The following is a 24935-nucleotide window of genomic DNA, read 5'->3' as shown; positions in this document are numbered from 1 at the left end:
TCTCAGGTGAGAACCACTTAATATTCAATCCCATTACCACTCCCTCGCATATTGGATTTCGAACACAAAACATGTCTTTAAAAATTTAAATCAATGTATTGTTTTCTGTGAGCAAATAAACAAGATGATTTTCACATAATTGTGAAGTAAATATTCTAGCCTACAAGATCTGGTTCTCAAAAGTCTTGTAAACAATTGTTCTGTATGTGTTTTATGGTCTTATTTGAGTGACTTCAAAATGTTAGTTTTTCACTAACCACGCATAAACGTTGTTTTCTCAAAAACACAATCATGTACATAAATGCTGCTAACATAACATTGTAGCCCAGTTTGTGCTGTTTACAGTGTTATTAGACTTTAGCCATTTATATTTTTATAAGCAACTGAAAAAAGCACAAATGTCAGGGCATGTCGAAAGTTCTCCAGGTCCCCAAAACACCCTCAGGGCCCAGAGGGTTAAACAAGGCACACGTTCACTGGAGGACCATATACAAGATTTTTTGGCCATCATTGAATATTCTGATTTGCAGAACATTGTTTTGATGGAGGTGTTCTGCGATGGCATCAATCAACCCTTACGGTCTAGGCTTAGACGCGAAGGTCCCCGTTCATCTCTCAGTCAGTTTCTGGACTATGCTTTATTGACTGTTGGCTCAACGTTCACTGTGGGGGTCGCAGAGGAACGAGATGCCACACCCAATTGTTTGATCACAGCCGCGCTGGAGCACGCTTGCAAAATGGCGGCCACAACACCACCCTGTAGCATCGGTGCTGCCAGTCATGAGCCAAGTCAAGCCTCAGCCTACGTTAAAGAGCCGAGTCAAGCCTCAGCCTACGTTAAAGAGCCGAGTCAAGCCCCAGCCTACGTTAAAGAGCCGAGTCAAGCCCCAGCCTACGTTAAAGAGCCGAGTCAAGCCCCAGCCTACGTTAAAGAGCCGAGTCAGGTCACAGCCGATGTTAAAAAGTCAAGCCAAGCCATAGTTGATCTTCGTGAGTCAAGCCAAGCCACAAGTGATCTTCGTGAGTCAAGCCAAGCCACAGTTGGTCGTCACGAGTCTCCTCACGTCTCAGCTCCCCGGCCAGAGTCTCAGCTCCCCGGCCAGAGTCTCCTCACGTCTCCGCTGAACAGCCAGAGCCTGTCACACCCAAGGATTTAAGGTCAGTCCTTCGTACTTCCTGTCTGGTGTCCAGCGTGTGGGATGCACCGCTGGTGTCTGCACGCGCAGCTGGTATCTGCACGCGCAGCTGGTATCCCCAAACCCACTCACTCAAGCCCTCCTGTTCCTGAACTGATTCCCCTGTCAGAAGCACTTCCCATGTTAGGGATCGCTTTGTGTTGCGTTTGGGCCACAAACACCACCTCTGAACTGTCCCAGGCGATGGCATCTGCTGCAGCTCCTCCAGAGGTGGCGGCACATGCTGCAGAACCTCATCAAGCGGTGGTGCTCGCTTCAGGCCCTTGTAAGGTGGTGGCGCCCAGCAATGTACTCTCAGCCTGTCATGTTGCGGTCAGAGACCGTCCCTGAACTCCACCTTCCTCCTGATGTGACCACTGTAGAACCTCCAGAGGTGGCGGCATTTGCTGCAGAACATTCGGCGGTGTCAGTGGAATCTTCCTGTGAATCCTTGTCCTGCCCTGTCACGGCTATGGAGGCCGTCTGTGAATCCCCGTCCTGCCCTGCCACGGCTCTTGAGACCAGGGATGCTCTCCCTGTGTTGTCTGTCCCTGCTCTCCCTGTGGTGTCTGTCTCTGTTCTCCCCAGATCTCTGATCCTGCCATGGTTTCCTGATCAGTCTGCTCTACTGTGGAGATCCTCTGCCCTGTCTACTCCACACTGGTGGGCTCCAGCTCTATCTGCTCCGCCGTGGTGATCAGCTGTCTGGCTCTGGGGGTCTCCTGCTCCGCCCAGGGGGGCTCTGTCTGTCCCTGCGCTCCCTGTGGTGTCTGTCTCTGTTCTCCCCAGATCCCTGATCCTGCCATGGTTTCCTGACCAGTCTGCTCTACTGTGGAGATCCTCTGCCTTGTCTACTCCACACTGGTGGGCTCCGGCTCTGTCTGCTCCGCCGTGGTGGTCAGCTGTCTGGCTCTGGGGGTCTCCTGCTCCGCTCCGGGGGGGCTCTGTCTGTCTCTGCTCTTCCTGTGTTGTCTGTTTCTGTTTCTCAGATTTCAGACTCTGCCATGGTTTCCAGTCCCGTCTGCTCCGCCGTGGTGGCCTTCGGCTCTGGTCTCCCCTGCTCCGCCCTGGGGGTCTCTGGTCTCGCCTGCTCCGCCCTGGGGGTCTCCGGTCCCACCGCCACTGCCCTGGCTTCCCGCTCTGCTTCAGTTCCCTGCCTCTCCACTTCCACATGGACCTGGTCCTCATCTCTTCTTCTGTTCCGCCTCCGCTCCACTGCCCTTCTGGATAGTATAGGAGCGTCTGGAAGCCGTTCCTTTGGGGGGGGGGGGGGGCTATGTCACGAATCCTGGCCATGAATTTCCATTTGTTCACCACCAGAGGTCACCCGCTCACCACATGGACTTTCATACTACACAGCACATTGGACTCCATTTCCTACCATCCATCGCACTCCCTAATCACTCACAGCTGAGAACTATCACCCAATCACACACACTTTATAAGTCTTGGACTATCTCTGTGTCACTGCCGAGTATTGTCTAGCCTAGCTACCTTACAAAGCGTTCCTGTATTAGGGGTCGACCGATTATCGGCCTGGCCGATTATTGGCACCGATATTAAGCATTTTTATGATAATCGGTATCGGTCATTTTCAAAACCGATGTGCCGATAAAATTATTTAATTTTGAAACGCGCTATTTGGCTCTGATGCAGCCTGTCGGAACTCACCACTCTGTGGCCTAGAGCAGTCTCCGCCCACCGCGCATCTGATTTGTTGAGAGTCAGGAGTCTGACCAATCAACGTGGAAGACTAAAGGCGCTCTCACACCGAAAGCGCTTGCTAACTGGTGCTGCTTCATCACGCATCAGTTATCTCTCAAAGGCAGCAGCAGACGTTGCTCAAGTTGCAATAAATTACAATCCACTACACTGAAGTTGTAAAAACCTCAATTTTATCTATTTATGGTTTCCAAGATGGGGGAAACGCAGGGGAAATCGCGGAATCCAGTCATATGGAATTTACTGTATAACGCAGAGTCACGGAATTAGTCAAAGTTTGGATGAATTAATCAAAAGTAGGTCAGTACACTTAAATCGACTCATGATATGGACTATCTGTAAACATTAAGCTGCAAAAAGATTATTTAAATATGAATTCTGCATGTTCGGCGTGTCTCTGTATATGTGAATGGCACAGACGCGCGGTTTTGACACACACACACACACACTGAAGTGCGCGACGCTCGCGGTGTTTTCCGCATCTGCCATGTCACTAAATGAGGACATAAATGCATGAACATCATCCCCAGAACTGCTCTGAGAGTTACTTCATGAGCATTTGACTGTTTCGTTTGAGTAAAACGATCGTCATATCATAAATAGGCTACAGAAAGTTAAGAGGTCCTCATGGCAACCCGTCAAAATAAAAGTTCGGTTTATTTACTAATACTACTACAATTATTACAACTTTTGTTTATAAAAACAATCACACAATACGCTATTTCTTACATGTTTTTAATAGTAAACACATTTGTTTGCCAAAAAATAGAGTTCAACTCTCATTTGATTAAAAGATAAATTTAATGTTTTATGCCTTCATTTGCACTGCACTGTAATTGAAAACTAATGGAAATTACTGTCACATAGGCCAAGATTAAGATACTGTCACATAGGCCAAGATTATGATGAAGGAAATTGGGACATTTCAATAGGCTATTGAACCAAGTGAGCCTATAACAGGCTATTAGTGTTATAGTTTCATTAAAATAGTTGCGGTTTATATACTTATTATATACATTGTGCTTTTTAAATTAATCAACTGATGTGCATTAGATGATGAATTGAATAGTCCCCTCTTGTAGGTTATGATTTAGTCAACCAAAAATAATTAATGAAGAATTATGTGTTACGGGGCTGACGAGACGTGAGACGTGCGGATCCATATGCAAAGCTTTATTGTGAAACATGGTCAGAAAACAGGCAGGGTCAGAGATCGGCAAACAGGTATGGCAAGGGCAAGACCGAGCAATCCGTGGAACAAGCGTGGGTCGACGATCAACGAACAGTATCCAAAGGGGCAAGGCAGAGAGATAATCCAGAGACGAGAGCAATAGTCCAAACGAGGTGCAAACACAGTCCAAACGGCAAGGCAAAGGGGTAAATCCAGGAGACAAAGGCAGGGTCAGACACGGCAGGAAAACAAGGCAAGACTAAGGCTAAGACAATGGCTCTGTAAAGTGCTATCGCTAGGGGAGTGATAAATGCAAACAATACTCGGCCCTGATGCTGAGGAAGTCCATGGCTTAAATAGTGTGTGTGATTGTGAAATGAGCATCAGGTGTGTGTGATGAGTGAATGGTGACAGCTGTGATCTGTGCAATGCATAGTGGGAAATGGAGTCCAGTGTGCTGTGTAGTGTGAGAGTCAATGTGGTGAACGGGTGACCTCTGGTGGTGGTAAACCAGGAGAGCATGGACCAGATTCGTGACATTATGAGAGGTTATGCTATTACACATACATTTCTAACATGTAAATTATTGAAGCCAAATACTTACATTTCCCCAAGCTGTTTAGCTGTAGTATTTAGTATTCATAGGCTTAATCATGAAGCATGCAGTGGCCCCACTTTTAACTCTCTCTTTATATATTACCCTTATTGTAGATGGATGCATGGGGGAAGACAAGAGTAAGAAGTGCAACCAACACTAGGGAAGGCCGTTTTTGTCAGAGCCCTTGTTATTCTTAATTTTGACATTCATTTTCATTTTTACACCAGACATATATATCGGTTCAATATATCGGTTATCGGTCTACTTGGTCTGTAATAATCGGTATCGGCATCGGCCCTGAAAAACACATATCGGTCGACCCCTATCTTGTATATCTTGTTTGATTTCCTGTGTTTTGATTCCTGCCCGTGTTCCTGGATGATTCTCTCTGCCTTGCCCTGTTTGCCGATCGTCGACCCATGCTTGCTCTAGGATTGCTCTTGTGTCTTACCTATGCCATACCGGTTTGCTCCCATTGGCCCTGCCTGTATTACGACCATGTTTGCTAATAAAGCCTTGCAAATGGATCCGCACGTCTCACGTCTCGTTGACCTCGTTACAGTTTTAAACCGAGTTCTGACTAAAATCTGCAGGAGCAGTGTTTCGACACAAAGAAAATGAAAATCAAGAGATGTGCTCTCTCACACCTCGTTTATAACAACCAAATAGAATTTATTAGAGAGTGAGAGAGAGAATTCATTAGTAATTTTATTAGATAGTAGAAATGAACAATAAGCCAATAAGGGTTCCTCTGCTGCAATATAGTGGTAATGTGGTCATTTTTGAGAGAGATGCTAACGGTCTAATCAGATTCAACGATCTATGCTAAACAACGCAAAAAGTGCTAGCGCCAAGACCCAGAGATCGGCTGAATGGATTCAAAAACGGTAAAACTCAACTGTTTAACTCTTGGGGAGTTGGAAAGAGATGCTAACGGTCTAATCAGATTCAACGATCTATGCTAAACAACGCAAAAAGTGCTAGCGCCAAGACCCAGAGATCGGCTGAATGGATTCAAAAACGGTAAAACTCAACTGTTTAACTCTTGGGGAGTTGGAAAATGAGCTTATTTCCAAAAAAAGTAGAGTGTTCCCTTAAACGCAAGAATGAGACGGTCTAGTGCTACGTCACGTATGTTCCCACCCTCACCGCCTCGGCTCAAAAATACTAATAAAACTTAGTTTTGGAAAAATATTTGTATTAATGTTTATATTATTTGGCTTTCTATTAATGCAATACAATGAATCACATCCGTCTACAGTCTCCTAGTGTCTTGCATATTAACAGTTTAGCGAGTACTTTACACAAAAATAAAGATAACATCTATGCTTTCCTGTCTGAAACATCTTTGTCTTAAATTTCATGATAGAAGCTCTGTACTGACTCATTCTTCATCAGTTTATTTTAATGAAATGGAATATGTACAAAGGATTGTGGCTGATTGAAGGTAGCAAAGGATGCATCCCATTTCAAATTCAGCTGAATGAAAGACGTGAAACGAAGGCTGCCTTCCTAGGATTCTTTTGATTGAGACGGACTTCAGTGACATTTGATGACATGGCAGCTGAGATATGTAACCTTCACAGGATGCAGCCTTGCGTTTGAGAAGCACCTGAGTCTGAAGCGGCTGACAGCTACGTCTTTATGCGCAAACATTTACAAACGTCAATTGCTGAAAGGAGGACGCCATGAAGGGAGCTGTTTTCGTGAGTTTTGTGATAACGGAGATGGAATGTAAACACACAATTTATGTGATTGAAAGAGCATAAAAATCTCTAAATCTCTTACAGCCGGTAAAATACAGAACCTGATTTTACCAAGTGTGACTTGTTTCTGGATCAACATCTTTGTTGACCCTGGAACAACATTGTGATAATCAGATTTGAAGAACCAGTTTATAGTTTTTGTGAAGTTAAGGCTTACAGTCAGTGTTTGGTGCTTGTACATTCGTGTCATTCATCTCTATCATTTCCTCTCTCTATCAGATTTTACTGAATACTCATGGCTAAGGTTAGGTTTAGGTGTAGGGATGTGGTCAAGACTAAATCTTAAAAATCTTGCCGGTTAAAATAATGATTGGACACGTCACCATTTTTCATAAATATATTTCTAAAGGTGCTGTTTACATGAAATTTTCACCAGATGCCGATAACAACCCAAATAATAGTACATACAAAGAAAACAAAACAAATTAGTTTAGAAATGAAGTTATGTGTAATCAAATGGAATGACAGGGAAAAAGTTAACATATATTTAATTGAATTATTTTATTTGCATGAATTCGCCACTGATGTTTGATTTTAGGCTTTTATGTAAAAGTGTAGTAGGTTTTTTTTAGGTTCTTACCTTTTTTGGATGCTACTGGGCTCCTTATCCGGGTTTTTTCTCCAACTGTTGCATTAGAGAATTCCTCAAACCTGTCTGAGACATTGTCCAGCTTGTCATATTTGTGAGTTGTTTTAATTCTTTGTATGGAAGAAAATAACCTTTTGTTTTGTTCTCCAGCCAGACTACGGGTTGATCTTTGTTCTCTTGTACTTTCCTTTTTAAAAGTCTCTGACTTTATTTTTGCTTGTTCTTCTCTTGCCTCTTTCTCTTGCTTTTTTCTCCTGTAAATATATTCTTCCTCTTGTCTTTTTCTTTCCTTTTCCTGTTCAATCACAGTGTGTTTTGTTCTCTCTTTTATTGCACTGTAGGTTGTAAAACTCTCACATGCTGCTTTTGCTTGATTCTGTTTAATTTGTTGCTCTTTTCTTTTGTATGTCTTTTCTTCCACTTGTTTTTTGTTTATTCTTATGTTCTTTGTTCGAGACATTGCGTAAATCTGATTAATGTAATGCCGGTGATTATTCTGTTTGACAGTTTCATCAATCTTCTGCAGAAGCTCTGTGATGTGAGTTTGATTCATCTCATTTTTACTGTTGATTGCATGATAATTATCTCTGCAGTGACTGACCAGCTCTTGGAATTTTGCATCAAGTATAAATAGCATCCATTCTTTCCTTGACATTTTTTCTCTTCCAGTGACCAGAACCAGAGTGAACTTAAACACTTGAGCTCCAAAATTGTCCTGAATTTGATCCAAAATGTTCCTCTCATGCTCCTCAAAGTTTTCAAGGTTGATGACGAGCAGGAACACGTGAGGACCAGGCTGAACGAGAGAAAGACTCTTCATCATCTGCCCCTGAAGCTCTTCATCAGTCAGATGAGTGTTGAAGAATCCTGGAGTGTCGATGATGGAGATGTTTCTGTCTTCTACTCTTCCTGTCTGTTTCTCACTCTCTGTGGTTCTGCTCTCTTTAAATGCATTTCGACCCAGTATTGCATTTGCTATTGCACTCTTTCCAGCACCAGAGACTCCCAGCAGAACAATCCTCAGATCCTGCAAATGGTCTGTCAAACAGTTCCTGTCATTAGGTACGTAATAACATTTCAGTGTATTAATGAACAGTGAACATCATTGTAGGGTTCACTCCTTTTGAACCAGATACTGATGCAGTCACGTGTTTTTCTCAGTTTCAGATGTCATTAATCACTTTTACAAACAAATAAATCGAGCTCCGATGCTTCATGTGAAATATGTTTATTTTTTGGCACAGGATTTAGAGTTTTGAATGGAACAGCAAAAAATTGCCCTGATGTAGCAGCTTATTAACCTTGGACCCAACAACATAATTGTAGTCAGATATCAGTTAATTTTTAACTTGTATTAATGGATGCTCAATAAAGCAATTCTCAAGTCCAACTGAAAACCTGAATAATCTAATCAAAGTTTTTATGATCACTTGGAAAATCACAGACAATGTTTTAAACAGAGTTCTGACTCAAATCTGCAGGAGCAGCGTATCGAAACAAAGAAAATGAAAATCAAGAGATGTGCTCTCTCACACCTCGTTTATAAGAGAGAGAGAGAGAGAGAGAGAGAAAATGTATTAGTCATTTTATTAGATAGTAGAAATGAACAATAAGCCAATAAGGGTTCCTCTGCTGCAATATACTGGTTATAGTGGTAATGTGCTGGAAATAATTGTGTAAAAAGCTTTAAAGTAATTGAAAAGTGCTTGAATTTCTCTCTCTTTTTAGCACAAAAAGGTTCTTTGGGCTAAACGGTGATTTATGTAGGCCTATGCGTTTACATTAGGCTGTTTAAAATTATTACACTACATTATATTTATGTTTTTACTTTAAGTTTATTTTCTTCAGTATGAGGTGGCAAAAAAAAAAAAAAGTAAGTTTATGTCTGCACTTTCAAATGATCAAATAGAAAATAATCACCACATGATTTTGTACACTGAAAAAAAAGTAAAGTCTAAATTAATTGGTTTTATTTGACCACTAAATAATAATGGATATTACATTTACTTTTTACAACCGGTTTTACTTTTCAGTTTTGTTACTGCCACAAACAATGACTGTTTACAATTCAGTTCCTAGTATTGTATTAAACTATTGAGTATCATATTCAATTAATACATTTAAACTAACCTTCATGTTCTGATTCCATTGTGTCACTTGCAGCGTCTCCGTCTTTAGCGGACTGAATGATCTGAAGAAGAGAAACCGGAAGTGTCTCAATTGAATTTTGACCATTGATCATCTGTCTAACACCACCCCCCCGGTGAAAAAAGAGCAGTAAGATACACTATTTCAGTAACTTGCACTGTCTCCCTGACATGTGTGTTGTTTATTTCTGTAATTCAAGATCAGAGGAGTTACAGATGCAATGAATAGCCATTACATGCTCTAGTTTCTCTTTTTACATCCCTCCTTGTTCTAATTTTGTCTTAATTTACTGTATATATTGACAGTATTCAGTCATAAGGGGTTAAATGGATCGTAGTTGCCCATATTGTTCATCAATTTAATGTTTTAAAATAAATACAATTTTGAAAAGTAAGAGATAAAGATAGTTTAAAGGGGTCATATGACGTTGCTAAAAAGAACATTATTTGTGTATTTGGTGTAATGCAATGTGTTTATGTGGTTTAAGGTTCAAAAAACACATTATTTTCTACATACTGTACATTATTGTTGCTACTCTATGTAGCTCAGTGCGTTGTGATTGGCCGAATACCTCAAGCGTGAGACGGAAATGTTGCGCCCCTCACCGTATTGTGATGCCGTGTCCCGGCGAGACGACACAAAAACAATAAAACCCATTATAAACGAGGCATTTGTTGCATCCAGTGGAGACATAATTACTGATTATAATGACTTATACTGTCTTTTTACGCGTTGCATCGCACCACATAAACATTACCATGTCTGCATTTGTGATCGGAGAAACAACAAGCACTACTCTACACAGCTCAAAGTCAGACTTTCCTTGCAAAACTGGAATTGCCCCACTTTATAGAAACAGCCTTTGTGCACAGCTGGCATTGTAGGCTACTCTTCCAGGTTCTGGAAGTAGTCCTCCGTAAAATGCGCTGCACACACTCTAATATTTGGGTTGAAGTGTTCTGGAACAGTGTTTAAATACAACTGAACCACTGATTTCTAGTTGTGTCCTCTTTTGGAAACCCAAACAAAGTACTTTCACTTTCACAACGAAACACACAGCGTCTTCATGACATGGCGCCAGCAACAATACTACAGCGAGAATAATAGTTCCACCCTCTTTTGCGTATAGATTTGGGCGGTGTTTTGCAAATTACCCCACACCATGACATAGACATGTGGGGGCGTGTTTGAATGAGACGTTTTAGTGGGGCGTGGCAGAGTCTTAACTTTTATAAAGAATATCTCTTTGGGTTTGAGACTTTAGAGAGAGAGAGAGAGACTGTGTGCACGGAAAACACTGAGCAAGTAACATTACAGAATTATTTCACCACTTCTCACGATGGAATCGTTTGAAATTGCGACCAAGAACATTAAAATAATAAGATTTGTCCAGGACAATTTATGTTTTCTCTCATTTTCCATGTGTTTTCCAGGATGCGTGGGAACCCTGCCTGCTGTTACTTTACAGCCTTATAAACTGTAGAAACGAGCCATTATACAGCGACAGTATTTACGACACTGGTAACAGACATTTATGTGAGCTTATCAAACACATGGGGGCACCGTGAGCATACAAGTAGGGATAACTGCCGCCTGGAGCAATGAGCATGACGAAAGGTAGGGTTTCTAATTGGTGCAAATATCTTCTGCGTTGGCCAATCAGCGGTAACCATACTTATATGTAATTCCTGGAAGAACATGGCAGCGGTAATGCGTAAATATATGCATATTTTGATAGCTTGTTAAGATATAGTCATAATATATTATTTCCTATGCGGTGAATTTTTCATGAGACGAAACAATGACTGCATTTGTATTAGGGGTGTGCTCAAAATATCGATTCTTAGATACATACCGATATAATAAAAAAAGAATACAGTATCGATATTCTAGCCCTTAGTATCGATACTCCGCCCAGCCATTAGGGGGCGCAGCGGCGCCCGCGAGTTTCAAAAAACTCATGGAAAATGTTAAAGCAAGATGTAGCATTTAAGTGATTTCATAGTGAAATATGTTATGGCAGTAGTGTCACAAAAAATAATTATAAGAAGATTTAATAAGAAGTTAAGAATAATAATAAGAAGATTTTGTGCTTGTGTGAGCTCAGACTGTACCCTTGGAAAGTTAAATGTTGACTTGTGGTAATTTCCAGATTAATACAATTTGTGTACAATTAATCAGAGCACTTAAAGTTGCAAATATTTAAGCAAAATGCACTTTGTTATAATGCACTTTTGTCTTCATTAAATTGAAGAAAAATGCAGAGTTCTGTTTGTTGAGTAAATGTGTTCAGCATTAACTAATTGGCTCTGGCCCATGTATTTTTATTGAATCGTATCGAATCGTGTCACATTGTATCAAATCGTATCGAGACAGCTCTGTATCGAGGTACGTATCGAATCGTGACCTGTGTATCGAGGTACGTATCGAATCGTGACCTGTGTATCGAGGTATGTATCGTATCGCCAGGTTCTCCAAGGTATACAGCCCTAATTTGCATCTAAGTTTGTATTGATGTCCGTTTTGTGCAACCGATGTTTTAGACCACATGAAAGACACAGTATACTTGGTCATTTGCAAAGCCACAGACTTTGGGCAGTTCTTCATGAACGTAAGTGTACATTAATTTGTGGTATCCATGTTAAGATCATTTAAGGTGATGAATAATAACGTCAACGGGGATGTTACATTTAAAATGTAAACATGGTACGTACGTTAAACAGGTTGCTTTATATGTTTATTTTACTATTTGAAATTGTGTCTGTTTTTCTGCTGTTTTATAGATTTGTTTTTTATTGAAAATGTGAAAAATAAAATAGAAAAATATGACAAAAGTCATGACTGAATATAGAGAAAAATAAACAGAAACAAAAAGAAATATACCAAAATTAAAGAGAAATATATAGAATGTGTAATGCAAACATATTCCACAGCCTTTCGATACATGAGAGAAGAGTATCTAAAAAGTAAATAGTAATAATAATATCCAGTTTGACATATATATATAAATATAGTATATAGGCATTTCTTGCAAAATATACATTGTGCACAATTTTATTGTAGTTTGCATTCTATTTGTGATGCTTCTGTGAAACACTGCATTCTGTTTCCATCATGGATCAAGTCACAATGGATGCTTTGTGTAAGAATGTCAGTATTGATAATAAATGTCAGTATTTTGTGTTTTTAACAACCTTTCAGATTTTTTATCCAAAGCTAAAAAGTTGTTTTCTTGATTCACTATATGCAAGCGTGTTCTAAGTGATGGCAGATACAAGTCTTTTAAATACAAGTTCAACAGTTCATGTTCAGAAGTACCAGTTATATGATGTTTATATGGCAATTTACATTGAAAATTACATCAGTTCTATTTTAAAACAAAATAAAAAATTGAAATGTCTAAACAATTAGTGTTTGACTTTCAGTATGCCTGATACAATGCTCTGGGGGAGGAGTTTGACTTTTCAGAGGTGAGTCTTTCCTTATTTGCTTAACACTTTTTATAAAAACTGAATTTTTAACATCAGTAATGTTGCTTTTTTGAAACAGGCTAATATGCCAAGCATAACGAGATGGTGGCGTGCACTCCTATAGACGGCTCAGGGTAAATTTGAAGACTTTTAGAAACTTCAAGTGATGACATTAAGCACTTTATAAATCTCTCTCTCTCTCTTTTTAAAGGTCTCTTTCAGAAGAAAAAAGGCACAGGACAGTTGAAGACTTGCCACAGTTAAAGGCAAATATTAACAAACAATTTAAAATAGAAAACACAATATGATGTAAAATATATATATATATATATATTAAAAACATTGACAGTGGAAATTAAAGGTAATAAATAAAATAAAAACAAACATGCATCTAGGGCTGCAACAGCTAACCCATAAATAATTTATAGTTACAAAACACAATATATTTTTTAAACAAATATGCCTATATTTCCACTACTTTTTTGTTTATTAATGCAAATTTGAAAACGTTTATGTAATTAGTAATTGTCATTTACAATGTTTTTTATCAAACAGATGAAATGATTGATTTATATAACGTTTTTCTATCCTGTATAATCAATACATTGGAACACTAAAAGATATTTACAAATAATGAACAGTTTGTGAGACTCTATACCCTTAAAAATAATAAATATAATATGTTTTTGATGAATTATTTTGATTATGGATTATGATATGAATAACCGGAGGCCATTCAGAAGGTACTTTCGAGAATAGTCATATTTTTAACATTATTATCGTTGTTTTTACAGTGAAAGAATGGGATTTGGGTTTATAGAATTATGTTGGATTTATTACTTTAACAGATTAAAAGGATGTGTTTAAAATCACAGTCCACCTTTGTGAAACAGGAAGCTTTCGCAACCAATTGTAAAGACCTTTCGGCAAGCCCATTGCTCCAGGCTTCAGCTACCCCTGTCTCTGAGCAAATTATATAGTGTTGCTTTAAATCTCCACTGTGTGTGTGTGTGTGTGTGTGTGTGTGTGTGTGTGTGTGTGTGTGTGTGTGTGTGTGCATGTTTATGTGGTTTATGAGGACACAAATTTGTATAATGACATGGGTATGACAGAGGTATTACAATATGAAGGTGGTTTATGAGGACACTGCCTATGTCCCCGTAATTCAAAAGGCTTAAAAAACAAACTAAATGGTGTTTTTTTGAAAATCTAAAAATGCACAAAGTTTCCTGTGAGGGCTAAGTTTAGGTGTAGGGTTGGTGTAGGGCAATAGCACACACAGTTTGTTCAGTATAAAAACCATTACGCCTATGGAGAGTCCCCATAAACCACAAAAACCAACATGTGTGTGTGTGTGAGAGTGTGTGTGCGTGCGTGTGTGTGTGTGGCTACATACATTTGTTGGAGGTAATTTTCTGCACACAATTATAAAACACCGTGTATTTCACTAAGATGGTTTTATTGGTATGTGTTTTCTGTAAATACCCATGCACTTATTTTAATTGTAGGACACAGCAGCGCGTGAACAGGACTTTTATTTTGATGTGGATATATGACGTCATAGAGCCGCGTTCCCGCGTCTGTGTTTCGGCTGAAGAAAGGTTTGTGGTTTTAAAGTGTTTAAATCGACGCAACGTACTTTATAGTGAACTTTATAGTTTCACAAGCAAGTAAAGTTAATTGATTGTTAACGGAACGTGACATTGTAATAGTTTATCTGACATTATGAAGGTTATTGTGTGAATAAAGCGCATCCAGGCGAGTGAATCATATTATCATAAACACGGATTGATTCAGTAATGAATTGAGAAACGGATCTTTTCAAAACAACAAGCCTGCGTCTCAATGTGCATACTATCCATCCTAATGTCTATGTGATAATTTCTAGTAATTTTCAGTACTATTTAGGGCAGGTTGAGTGGATAGTATGCACACTGGGACGCAGGGAGAGTCAAATGAATCGATGCTTCACAAATGATTCACTGAATCATGTGTGATGAACTTTCACAAACAATAGCAGTTTTCTATTTCTGAGTGTAATCTATTAAACGCAAAAATAACTAATATTAATGAAAACTAAGTGTAATTGTAATTACTTTTATTTCTTTGTTCAGTTATTATTATTTATTGTTAAAATGTTGGTGTTTTTGGTCCATTAACTCTCTCTGACTGACTCCCTCACTAGTGTGCTGACTACTGATCTAGGGAGCTGATTGAGACACACCTAGAGATTCAGTTTGCATTTGAATAGTTAAAAGTCTCAAAGTGCCGTCTGAAATTTTCTTCTAAAATTAGCATTTTTATCAGGCTCCTATATTTATGTTGTTATTTAACTTAAATTGTATAGAAAAAGACCTATACATCGCCATTAGAGTAAAATTACTGAACCTAAACATAGGAGCTTGTTTAAAAAAATGCTCATTTTAGATGAAAATTTCAGACGGCACTTACTAGAGGCTTTTGCATCTGAACTCTTCATTTATTTATTTTTCTATTTATTCTCATCTTAAACAGGACAAAGTGTACAAAACACAGAAAAACTCCTGAATAAGCAGCTGAGATCCACGAGACACTGTTATAAAGATGGAGTTTATTAAAGAGGAGAGAGAAGAAGCATTCAGAGTCAAACATGAAGATACTGAGGAACAAACAGAGATGGAGTTTATTAAAGAGGAGAGAGAAGAAACATTCAGAGTCAAACATGAAGATACTGAGGAACAAACAGAGATGGAGTTTATTAAAGAAGAGAGAGAAGACGTGAAGATTGAAGAAACACTGAGAGTCAAACATGAAGATACTGAGGAACAAACAGAGGTGGAGTTTATTAAAGAGGAGAGAGAAGACATGAAGATTGAAGAAACATTAATTGTGAAACATGAAGATACTGAGGAACAAACAGGTTGGTTTTTATTCTCAAAGCTGAATTATTTTGTTCTGTTTTTGTACATTCTCTGCCCTCTTGCAGCTTTTCTTTCTCAAATGTTTCCTAGACTTCCTTTCTTAATATTAATTACTATGTTAGTAATCACAATATAGCCATTTTTTATTTGATCTATCATTAAAAATAAGAACAGATGCAAGAAAACAACGACAGTAGAGCAAATATAAGAAATCATTAGTGGACACTTTTTATTTTATTTAAGTGTGTTTATTACCATTAAATTGATTATTGAAGGGTTAGTTCACCCTAAAATGAAGATTCTGTCATTAATTACTCACCCTCATGTCGTTCCAAACCCATAAGACCTTCGTTCATCTTCAGAACACAAATTAAGATGTTTTGATGAAGGAACTTTATGTGCTCGCGCGATTCATATATCAGTCAGCGGCAGCACAAGAATCAAGCAGAGAAAAAGGTACTCCTCTCAGAAACTTACAAATAATGTTAATTGCTTTTTGGATCATAGGAATCATTAGACGAGGGCTTAATGAATACATTTTTGTGAAAATCTGAAATGCGACCAAAATCAACTTTTTTTCACTTTTTGTCTGTAGCTCAAAATTAGCCTGTGCGCATTTTGACTCATTTTGACAGCACGGGTCACAAATGTTGTTGTTTAAGTATTTGTGTATCGTAATCCTATCTATTTCCATATGAAAGCAACAGCATTTAAAGTACATAAGTTTCACAAAGAGCAAAAGAACAAAGCATGAAAAACATGATATATCTCTTGGTGGTTGATCCACTACAAGTGTGCCTTTCACCCCCGGTTTCACAGACTAGACTTAAGCCTAGTCCCGGACTTAAGTGTAAGTCTGAGCTGTTTTAACTCTTTTAACCTAGAACAGCCACAGATGAGGCATTAAGTGCATGGCACTGCAACCAACTTTACATTTTATAGAGTTTAATGTGGTCGCTCAGTTTTTCTAGATCAGTTTTAATCGTCTTCATCTTGTTTAACAGGTGTCAGCGTTAAGGTGCAATACTGCCCCCTGGGAGGTCAAGCAGGTACTGGCGCTGGAGTAGGCTTTTTGCGTGTTGTGTTATCATAAGTGTCCTGTTCATTTTAAATATCATAGTTACCACCAATACCGGTATATCGCCACACCCTAACTCAATGTCGATATTTCATGATTTGAATGTCATGGTTATCATCAATACCTTTATATCACGATACTCCTATCACAAATAATTAAAAAGTGGAAAATAAAGAGCCTCGTAGGTATTTATAGTTTAGGAATGGGTGTAGGGAGGATTTTATTGTCCCATTAAGGCTGCATCCATTTAATAATTTTAATAAAAAAATGACCATTTACACTTAATACCTTACTATTTCAGACTGTTTATTACTGGAGTACCGAGGTGCAAATATCTGCCACTATTTGCACTAATTAGTAAAAATAGCATCTAACTACTATTATTGCAAAGAAAATACTGATATTTTTATATAAAGTTTGTAAATAGAATCTATCACTATTTGTACTTTGTGTAATATAGCATATCGTTAAACGAACACTCCACTTTTTTTTGGAAATAGGCTCATTTTCCAACTCCCCAAGAGTTCAGATTCAGCCGATCTCTGGGTCTGGTAGCACTTTTAACGTAGCTTAGCATAGATCATTGAATCTGATTAGATATTTTTCCTATTTAAAGCTTGACTCTTCTGTAGTTAAATCGTGTACTACGATTGACGGAAAATGAAAAGTTGTGATTTTCTAGGCCGATATGTCTAGGAACTATACTCTCATTCCGGCGTAATAATCAACGAACTTTGCTGCTGTATCATGAGTGCAACAGGAGCAGTGTTATTAAACAGTGCCTGAAAGTAGTAAGGTAACTAGTTATGATATAGTTGGGGACTACTTTCAGGTGCTGCGTAATATCACTGCGCCTGCTGCACCCATGATACGGCAGCAAAGTTCGTTGGTTATTACACCGTAGATCACTGACAAGCTAGGCAATATCTTGTTCATTATCGAAGGCTATTCATCTGCGATAATGAAAGCGATATTGCGTAGCTTGTCAGTGATCTACGGCGCCGTGTATTAAATGCCGCTCCATTTCAAAGCAGGTTATGGAGATTTACCGCTAATCAAGGAACCGGGTTTACTGACGAGTTGCTCATGCATATCACACGAGATATATCACCCAGCCCTAGTTGTAACAAGCCCAAATCATCACTGCTGCATTTTTCCAGTTGTTTCTTATACAGGTGCTGGTCATAAAATTAGAATATCATGAAAAAGTTGATTTATTTCAGTAATACCATTCAAAAAGTTAAACTTGTATATTAGATTCATTCATTACACACAGACTGATATATTTCAAATGTTTATTTCCTTTAATTTTGATGATTATAACTGACAACTAATGAAAGTCCCAAATTCAGTATCTCAGAAAATTAGAATATCAATTAAGACCAATGCAAAAAAAATGATTTTTAGAAATGTTGGCCAACTGAAAAGTATGCGCATGTACAGCACTCAATATTTAGTTGGGGCTCCTTTGGCCTGGATTACTGCAGCAATGCGGCGTGGCATGGAGTCGATCAGTCTGTGGCACTGCTCAGGTGTTATGAGAGCCCATGTTGCTCTGATAGTGGCCTTCAGCTCTTCTGAATTGTTGGGTCTGGCGTATTGCATCTTCCTCTTCACAGTACCCCATAGGTTTTCTATGGGGTTAAGGTCAGGAGAGTTTGCTGGCCAATCAAGAACAGGGATACCATGGTCCTTAAACCAGGTACTGGTAGCTTTGGCAGTGTGTGCAGGTGCCAAGTCCTGTTGGAAAATTAAATCTGCATCTCCATAAAGTTGGTCAGCAGCAGGAAGCATGAAGTGCTCTAAAACTTCCTGACTTCCTGCGTTGACCTTGGACCTCAGAAAACACAATGGACCAACACCAGCAGATGACATGGCACCCCAAACCATCACTGACTGTGGAAACTTTACACTGGACCTCAAGCAACGTGGATTATGTGCATCTCCTCTCTTCCTCCAGACTCTGGGACCTTGATTTCCAAAGGAAATGCAAAATTTACTTTCATCAGAGAACATAACTTTGGACCACTCAGCAGCAGTCCAGTCCAGACGCTTCTGACGCTATCTCTTGTTCAAGAGTGGCTTGACACAAGGAAAGCGACAGCTGAAACCCATGTCTTGCATACGTCTGTGCGTGGTGGTTCTTGAAGCACTGACTCCAGCTGCAGTCCACTCTTTGTGAATCTCCCCCACATTTTTTAATGGGTTTTGTTTCACAATCCTCTCCAGGGTGCGGTTATCCCTGTTGCTTGTATACTTTTTTCTACCACATCTTGTCCTTCCCTTCGCCTCTCTATTAATGTGCTTGGACACAGAGCTCTGTGAACAGCCAGCCTCTTTAGCAATGACCTTTTGTGTCTTGCCCTCCTTGTGCAAGGTGTCAATGGTCGTCTTTTGGACAACTGTCAAGTCAGCAGTCTTCCCCATGATTGTGTAGCCTACAGAACTAGACTGAGAGACCATTTAAAGGCTTCTGCAGGTGTTTTGAGTTAATTAACTGATTAGAGTGTGGCACCAGGTGTCTTCAATATTGAACATTTTCACAATATTCTAATTTTCTGGAATACTGAATTTGGGACTTTCATTAGTTGTCAGTTATTATCGTCAAAATTAAAGGAAATAAACATTTGAAATATATCAGTCTGTGTGTAATGAATGAATCTAATATACAAGTTTCACTTTTTGAATGGTATTACTGAAATAAATCAACTTTTTCATGATATTCTAATTTTATGACCAGCACCTGTATATGGAAATGTATTATGTAATATATTGCATTATATTTTGCAGTGTATTATTATATATATTTGTTTCCTAAGGGTTAAAGGGATAGTTCACCCAGAAATGAAAATTTTTCAACCGGGTTTACTGACAAGCAACTCTTTGCACTAAGATTTTTCATGCTTATCCGTGGTGTGCTTCTCCAGCAGGTTGTGGATCTGCATCTTTTTGGCCTTCAGCTCCAAAAGTACCTTTTACAGTTCAAATGTGTCCTGACCTGTAGGGATGCCCCCAGTAGCCGACCAAATGTTAGTCAGTGAGAAGAGACATGATTGACCAGTTGGTGAAAAAAAAAAAAAACTTAACATGAAGTGGAAAAGCGAAGCAGTCTGTTCCTGCATTTGTGAAAATCTGTATGCTGATTTCACACACAAGCTTGCATGTACTTTTGCTTATCAAATGAGACCCACTGTCTATTAAAGGAAACTTATACAAACATAAAAAGGACCTAATACTAAGTCCTGTGGGACTCCATACTTGTGTTTGATGATATCTCTTTATTTACACAAGCGAAGTGGTAGCAGTCAAATATATGAGACCTAAATCATGTTAATTCTTGTTCACAAATGCCAACATAATTTTAAAGCTATCCAAGAGAATGTCATGGTCTACACTATCATAAGATCTAATAGCACATGGAGGAATGTATGTAGCCATGATTGCATGCCAAAAACGGGTCATTTGTAGGTTTAAGGAGCAAGGATTCCAGTTATTCCAGGATTAACCAGTTCTCCTGAGTCAAGCTTTTTCATAAGGGGTTTAATAACTGGCAGCTTATTTGGGACATTTCCTAAAGAAAGCAAAGAGTTAATATTGAGAACAGGATTACAGGCAACGCCTCTTTCAGTAGTATTGATTATAAACGTTACTGGTTTTGAAGCTATACATATCTAAATGTACTAATGTCTTGCTTTGTGGAGTTAACTTGCATTGGTCTCTTTTTGCTTTAGGCCTGATGCCACAGAAAGAGGAGAGCCAAGAACTGAATGGAATGGAAAACAAAGTTCAGCATGAGAAACATCATGATTTCAAAACTGGAGAAAAGCCTTACACGTGCCCTCAGTGTGGGAAGAGTTTCATGAATAAAACAGGCCTTAAAATGCACATTAGAATCCACACTGGAGAAAGGCCTTACAACTGCCAACAGTGTGGAAAGAGTTTTACTACAAAAGGAAATCTTGAAGTCCATCTGAAAATTCACACTGGAGAAAAGCCTTACACATGCCCTCAGTGTGGCAAGTGTTTCATTAATAAATCCAACCTTAAAAAGCACAGTACAAGTCACACCAGAGAAAAACCTTACACCTGCGAACTGTGTGGCAACAGTTTCACTGAAAAAGGAAGTCTTAAAAAGCACACGATGAGAATTCACACTGTAAAGCAGTCTTTCACATGCCCTCATTGTGGAACTGGATTCAGAAGTAAAGTATCCTATAATAACCACATGAACACTCACTCAAGATCACAGTTTTATATGTCATTAGCGTGGAAGGAGTTTCTCGGACAGGAAACTACGTAAGAATCATGTAATAATTCACATCAAAGGAACCCTTTCATTTGCCATCACTGAGAAAAGTGTTTCAGATCAATAACAAAAAAACTTTAGTCGCTGAAGAGGAGACGCTCACTTGTCTTATAGCAATAGTTCACCCAAAAATGAAAACTCATCATTTACTCACCCTCAAGTTGTTACAAACTTGTTTCCTTTTTTTTTTTTTTTTATGACCCTCTAATTGGATGTACATAGGTGTAGATTTGGTGTAGTTGAGATTGTGAATCTGTGTGTAGTAGAAAAAGTTAGCAAGTTGTTATATTCTGGTGTAGAGTGATTTTATTTCTTTTCTCTCTAGTTCTTGTATGTTTATTTTCTTCTTCAGGAAGCTAACAGACATGTATGGAGGAGAGGAATAAGATGTTTTCAGAATTATTAATATTTTATGCAGTTTCTACGAAAGAGGAGATTTCCATTCCCCTCCTTTTCTAGTATATAACACACATGTAATCAGTTTTCCTAAAACTAGCATATCTATTGTGATATTTTTGCTACAAGCTCAAGTCTGAGAGGTGACTGAGGGAATGCAGTAACAGAGTTTAGCATGGCTTCCAGAGAATATGTGTATTTGTTTTGTAATTAATTGATTTTCTCATACAACCATATTAGCCAAGAGCAATAATAGCTTATAAGAAATAAAACATTTGTTCAAGTCTGCTTGCAGAATAGAGAATTCTTTGAGTGACTATTAATCAGGACAAATTTAGGCAAAATCATAAAAAAAAATCTTAATCTGAGCGGTTCAAGACTTGGCTACTTATCGTAAGTTTGTCACCTGGACACACAAAAAAAGAGGACTCGATTCAGCAATGTTAAGTGGTTGAAAAAACAGCAACCAACTCCTTAATTTGACCTTCATGTCCAAAAATGGGCACCCATAGGAAATTAATGGGAGATACCAAAATTCAAAGCATTTTTTATTTGTCCAATAAAAATCAATAAATTCAATACAATGCAGATCAAACATACACAGAAATTAAGGTCAACGTGTCAAACACACACTAAAAAAAGCCATTGAATACTAGTCTATGCTTGTGTTTATATGAGGCGCGCCGCACACGTTTCTGAAGCAGCTCTCCGTCCAGCTTTTGTAAAGATACATGCACGCCCCTCCTTCGATTAAATATAGCCAAAATCCCATGAAATTTCATGCCATGACTTATTGCGAGAGGAAAAAAAATTACGTTTTTGTGGCATAACATCTGTTAATGGAAACACCGTCATTTCGCAATACTTTTTTATCGACATTTATAAAATATCGCCAAAATTTTGCGCAAATCTGTAATGCAAACGCACCTAATGTAAACCAAATTCTACAAAATTAAGCATACAATCTAATTATCATGTGAAGCAATACAATATTTTCTCTTCCCTGCAAAGGATACACTGAAGAATGAGAAAATTTAACTTCAAGGCAAAAACAAAAGACAAGCAGGTATCTGTTTTAATTTCAGCATTTGTAGTGGAGGGTGATCCTCTCAGAACGGCAGTGGCGCCCCAGCATGCAACGCGGCGTCATATTCTCTATTGTCTCCCTCTCTACTGTGTTCTGTCTATCTGACACGCCGGTGCTTATTCTGTAAAGATGTAAACAACACAAGCTTTTAAGCAAAAATGGAAATGCTTGCATGAATTTGAGACATTTACAGATAAGGATATGACCATAAACTTAAAGTTTTCAGTGTCCAATAAGGGTGGCATTCAAAATGTCTGGAGATTTCTTCAGGAATAGTCATTTTTATTAGTGTAGTGCAGTCACACTATTTTTTACAGCCTTGTCAACTAAAGAATTTGAGTCAAAGAGGTCTATTGTGATCACAGATTCCTCTGACAAGAACCATGTGGGAGCAGAAAAGTAGTAGCAAGAAGACCAAAACCCTCTCTTCCAGTCCTCCTCTTCCTCAGAGTCGTACTCTTCTTCATCACCCCACAGACAAAGAAGAACAAAAGAGGTACACTATATTGCCAAAAGTATTGGCACCCCCTTCTAATGAACATGTTTGACTACTTTAGTAATTTCTATGAAATCTTAATGTTTAAGCATATAATGATATTCTAGGGAATTGTGTGCTTCTAATATTATAGCAACAGTTTGGACAGAACCCTTTTCTATTTCTATTTTCATAATGCTATGTTTCTCTTCACTCAGGGGACTGTTTTATAAAGTATGTAAACTGACACACCTGTCTTACAATTCATGAGGACATTAGTGGAATCTAGGGCTGCAACAACTAATCAATTATTATCGATAATGAAAATAATAAGCAACTATTCTCATAATCGATTAGTCAGGTCTACCCAAAGTGCACATACAACTTCAGCCGGTCGCGTCAAATTGTAGCATTGAATTATGAAATTGAAATTTTAAAATAAGCCCCCAAATCAAATAAATAACACAAATAAAAGAAATCTCTTCATATAAACAAACTAAGCTTTGTCTGTGCTCTTTCCATTTAAAATTAGAGGCAACCACTGCATTTTAATCATGATCCAAACAAAGATGCTGCATACATGCAACATGAGCAGTTTTTAATCTTAATTAGATTGCATAATTTCAGACGAGCTGAATGAGACGCAGATTCACTCTCTGCCAGCAGGTGGCGCTTTAAGCATTTCCATGGTTTCCGCTGTAAGCAAAGCAGCGCTGCACTTATGAACTTCAATATGCATTATACAGAGGCAAGATGAAAATAAAATATACCACATTAACCCCTACCCCTAATTGAACGGCGATTTGTTTAGCATCTCAACCGATTTGAATCGTCACATATTTGAATCGATTTTCAGTGATTTGTGGCCCTTGACATTTTACGTGGTTTAAATGCAGTCCGCTTGGCCGCTGAATAATATAGCACCATCTCTGGCAGTCAGGAGGAATGGAAAAGAACAAGTAATTTTGTTCAGTTTGTCCATTTATAATCTTCCAGTTACATTGATGCATTTCCCAGCAAGGTACAACCCAAATTACAGAAATGTTTTTAAATTTGAATAAAATGAAAACGAAAAGACTTTCAAGTCACACAAGCCAATATTTCATTCACAATAGAACATAGATAAATGTTTAAATTGAGAAATTTTACAATTTTATGCACAAAAATGAGCTCATTTCAAATGTGATGCCTGCTACAGGTCTCAAAATAGTTGGGATGGGGGCATGTTTACCATGGTTTAGGTAGTTCGTAGAATTAATACCTGTTGCATCATCTAAGTGTAGAACTACATCTGTGACTAAAACTTACGCCTAGTCAAAGGTTGGTGTAAAGTGAAAAATCATGATTTGCTCGGACATTATTAGGTTTTAGGATTCATGTCTGTTAATTAACTATTAATGCAGACGTGAACTGTAATGTTTATGGCTTTTTCAGGCAGGATCAGCAATATCAGTCGTGAAGTAGGCTACACTGCCGACAGTAATTATCCTAACACATTATATTTCTGTATATAATTATGCAGTAAAATATTACACATCTGGGAGAAGAAACGACCATTCGTCCTCTTGCTCAGAGGACAGTATAAATGCTTGGAAATATTTCACGTCTTTAAGTCCATTCATTATTTGTAGTGCACCTGCCATCCAATAATCACAGTAAGTTTTGTGCTTTGTTATTTTTCATCAGAAATAATGTATCAGATTTCAAATTGTGAATTTTATCACAAAATACAAATGTTTTGATGGTCTTTAATGTGGCGTTCGTTGTTGCACCTCAGTTCAAGCGGCACATACGCCGATCATCTGTTCCTCTTTGCTACTAGTTATAGCAAAAATAAACATGAATGAACATCTGAGAATTGTTGAAAGAAACAGGACAACTTAATGAAATGTATGGTGTCTCATGTAATGTTTTTCAGCCACAGAAAGATATCAAGAAAACATGAACGTTGTCACGTAAAGTCACTTTTACCTCAGAAAACACATTCATTGTACACAACCAATAGTCAGCTAGAAAAAAAAAACTCTAGGTACAAGCGTTACATTACATTTATT

General features: G+C 38.4%; 1 protein-coding gene and 1 long non-coding RNA gene across 5 annotated transcripts in view; one reads left to right on the top strand and one right to left on the bottom strand.

Annotated features, from left to right (window-relative positions):
* LOC306858963 overlaps positions 1 to 24935 on the bottom strand; it is a 1377007-nt gene that overhangs the window by 865413 nt on the left and 486659 nt on the right. The gene's annotated exons all lie outside the window — the stretch shown is intronic.
* LOC306858937 (uncharacterized protein) lies at positions 14176 to 21667 on the top strand. Of its 4 annotated transcripts, XM_079399748.1 has the most exons (5): positions 14176 to 14240; positions 15154 to 15261; positions 15333 to 15538; positions 16544 to 16588; positions 20349 to 21667. In XM_079399748.1, exons 3-5 carry the CDS (start codon positions 15367 to 15369, stop codon positions 20915 to 20917), a joined length of 786 nt encoding a protein of 261 aa, XP_079255874.1. In that variant the 5' UTR covers positions 14176 to 14240; positions 15154 to 15261; positions 15333 to 15366; the 3' UTR covers positions 20918 to 21667. The 4 variants fall into 4 exon arrangements, 3 of the variants coding, with proteins under 3 accessions (XP_079255874.1, XP_079255872.1, XP_079255873.1); XR_013783251.1 differs by lacking the exon at positions 16544 to 16588 and having other exon boundaries at positions 14184 to 14240; positions 20349 to 21611; XM_079399746.1 differs by lacking the exon at positions 14176 to 14240 and having other exon boundaries at positions 15162 to 15538; positions 20349 to 21661.

The sequence above is a fragment of the Barbus barbus genome (assembly GCF_936440315.1).
Source record: "Barbus barbus genome assembly, chromosome: 39".
NCBI classification, from domain to species: Eukaryota; Metazoa; Chordata; class Actinopteri; order Cypriniformes; family Cyprinidae; genus Barbus; species Barbus barbus.
The sequence above is the reverse complement of the archived record's forward strand: the minus strand, read 5'-3'. Positions and strand labels throughout refer to the sequence as shown.

What these genes read in the sequence shown, in the direction of transcription:
- LOC306858937 (XM_079399746.1), top strand. Translation starts at nt 15,223, where the DNA reads ATGGAGTTTATTAAAGAGGAGAGAGAAGAAGCATTCAGAGTCAAACAT. An exon ending in AGATACTGAGGAACAAACAG is followed by an intron (nt 15,539 to 16,543) that starts GTTGGTTTTTAT and finishes CTTGTTTAACAG; the next exon opens with GTGTCAGCGTTAAGGTGCAA. An exon ending in CCCCCTGGGAGGTCAAGCAG is followed by an intron (nt 16,589 to 20,348) that starts GTACTGGCGCTG and finishes TTTTTGCTTTAG; the next exon opens with GCCTGATGCCACAGAAAGAG.